We start from the raw sequence: 2,831 nt of genomic DNA, 5'->3' as shown, positions 1-2,831 counted from the left end.
CACTGTAATTGATGAATTTATGGGAAATTGCAAGATGTGAAAATTTGTGGAAAAGCTAGCACTTTGCAACATTTTGTCAAAAATCAGCTGGTTCAGAAAGCTTTAGTAACATTTCAGTAAATTTTCTATGCAATCTAAATTAGTTTTTTTTTTTATAAAGATTCTATTTTTATAAAAAAAAAAAATCAACAGAGGCATTGATGTTCCCTTCTGTCCAATGTCCTCAAACACCTGAAATGGTGGACCAAATTGAGCCAACATAAGGGGTTTGTTGAAGGCCACTCCGCACTTTCAGAATACAAGTTATAAAAGGGAGAGAAGAAAATAATTAGATATGTCTGTGTCAAGCCATATACATGACTGGAATGCTAAAACTTAATTGAGTAAACAAGTTTCATTTTAGAATTAAAGTTTTACAAAGGATATTCTTTAGAGCTTGCTTAACCTCTTTATTTCTCAATGTATAGATGATAGGATTCAAGGCGGGAGTTACTACAGCATATAAAAGAGAAACAAGTTGGTCTTGCTCCAGTGAGTAGATGGATGTTGGCCTCATGTACATGAAACTTATACTGCCAAAGAATAGGATGACCACAACAAGATGTGAAGCACATGTTGAGAATGCTTTGCTTCTTCCCAACTTTGTGCGTATTTTCAAGATAGCATTAATAATTTGGATATAAGAGACCAAAGTCAGTACAAAGGAACTTAGTCCTAAAAAGCCACCAGCTGTGAGGATAAGTAACTTGTTCTGGAAAGTATCTGAACATGCAAGCTTTAGCAAAGGAGGAATATCACAAAAGAAATGTGAGATCATGTGAGAATTACAGTAGGGCAAACGAGCAGTGAAGACTGTATGTATGATAGATGTGAGAAAGCCAACCAGCCAAATACCAATGGCCAGTTGGAGGCATGTTCTTTTGTTCATAATAATAGTGTAGTGCATGGGATTGCAGATAGCAATATATCGGTCAAAGCCCATGACAGAGAGTAGTAAGCACTCTGTGCTACAGCAGGACACATAGAAATAGAGTTGAGACATGCAACCTGTGTAAGATATCTTGGTGCTCCCACCAACCAATGGTATCAACATTTTGGGCACAGTCACTGATGAGTAGCAAATATCCAGGAATGAGAGATTTCCCAGGAAGAAGTACATAGGAGTATGGAGTTTATGTTCTGTCCATATTGTTGTTGCAATTATGACATTTCCACAGATTGACATAAGGTATAAGAGTAAAAATATAGGAAATATAAAATGCTGTATTCTTTCATCACTGGACAAACCAGCAAGTGTGAAATCTGCCTCTGCTGTCCAGTTCATCCAGTACATCTTATCATGCCTACAAAAGTGTGGAATGTATTATTATTATTTTTCTTTTTTCAACTTTTTCAAATTGGAAATGTATTTACATTTCTCATTATGCCATTACAGTAAAGTAAAATATAGAACACAAAAATTGGACTGTGGAAAACAGAAGAAAAACAGGATATTTCAAGTAACAAAAGAAAATTAACATTTTGAATAAAAATACATCTGATGATGAGTGAAATAGGTTAAAGGGTAGAAAAATAATGTCAATGCTGTTAAAGGAGTAGCCATAAGTATAGGAATAGTATCACATACATTATGCTTATATTGCACCAACATATCTAGAGTTACTTTCTTATGGAAATGTTAACTGAATTGGTGGTTTATAACACTATTACTTTAAAAACAAGGATCGTCTATGTGTCAAGCATAGCCATGTGCTGTACCTTTCACTTGGGTGTGCACCCAGGAACACGTTCCATTATTTCCTGGTAAAATAAGCTCCACTGAGCTAAGTCCTGCTGTGCAGAGGTTACACACTGGCTAAGAGCATCAGCTGATATTCTCAGCCAATGAATACAGCACTGCGCAATTCTCAGCCAATGAACACAGCACTGTGCAATAGTTCAGTGGCATATGTTTCTGGCAGCAGTGGCATATGTTTCTACACCTCTTCCTGTGCCTGCTTCTTGCCTGTGCCTGCTCTACCTCTGACACAGCTCCCAATATATCTGGGAGGATGTTTCCAGCTTTTGCTTTCTCCCAGCATTGCTGATATTACAGAGGCCCATTTGTTCTGTTACGAGGCCACAGCACCACACTGGTACCACCCGATAGGCACTTCAGCATGCGGGCCACAGTGCCAGTGAACTGGCTGCATTGGCAATAGTTTTGTCACTGACTGCAAGATACACTGAAATTTTATGATAATACTTACATCATATTTATTATATTTTGTATGTCTTCTGAATACATGTTTAGGTCATCTAGTTTACAAATCAAAGAGGTGCGTGTCACGCTACAAGAACTGTGGTTCCCCAATATCAAAGCCATTGTCTACCTAATAGATACAAGGGAGAAGAAACAAAGAAGCCCATAAGAATTGTTTTAGAAAATGAAGAGGATCTGCAGGTTACTGAAGTGTCAATGCTAGAGTTACAGAACATTGTATTCCTCTTGTCAGACAATCCTTATCATCTCTAAAAAATACCTCTAACCCATGGATCGTAAACTGATTAAGGCCTACCAGAATAATGGTGCAGGGTTTCAACCATGAATCGCTTTTCATTGTGCTATTTCAGGGCCATCATGACATGGTTTTATAACCTGAAGATGAATATAAATCAGGGTAAATCTGTCTACTAGAAGATCAAGTTGGCTAATGATTTTGTTACCAAAGCTATAAAGGATCTAATTTAAAGTCATGACCTTATCGCTGGCTTCCCATTGAGCTCTTAAACTTCACTCATGGATTGCAGCTCATTATTAAAGACAAAAAGTGGAACAAAGAAAGATTCTA

The 2,831-nt window shown here is 37.2% G+C and overlaps 1 protein-coding gene across 1 annotated transcript; it reads right to left on the bottom strand.

The window, feature by feature from the left end:
* Window positions 1-394: 394 nt before the first annotated feature.
* Window positions 395-1,333, bottom strand: LOC134612071 (olfactory receptor 5V1-like). Its single transcript, XM_063456451.1, has one exon. It carries the CDS (start codon window positions 1,331-1,333, stop codon window positions 395-397), a length of 939 nt encoding a protein of 312 aa, XP_063312521.1.
* Between the last annotated feature and the right edge of the window lie 1,498 nt (window positions 1,334-2,831).

The sequence above is a fragment of the Pelobates fuscus genome, chromosome 5 (genome assembly GCF_036172605.1).
Source record: "Pelobates fuscus isolate aPelFus1 chromosome 5, aPelFus1.pri, whole genome shotgun sequence".
Lineage (NCBI taxonomy): Eukaryota > Metazoa > Chordata > Amphibia > Anura > Pelobatidae > Pelobates > Pelobates fuscus.
The sequence above is the reverse complement of the archived record's forward strand: the minus strand, read 5'-3'. Positions and strand labels throughout refer to the sequence as shown.

Excerpts from the sequence above, each read along its gene's own strand:
- LOC134612071 (XM_063456451.1), bottom strand. The coding sequence starts at position 1,333 with ATGTACTGGATGAACTGGACAGCAGAGGCAGATTTCACACTTGCTGGT.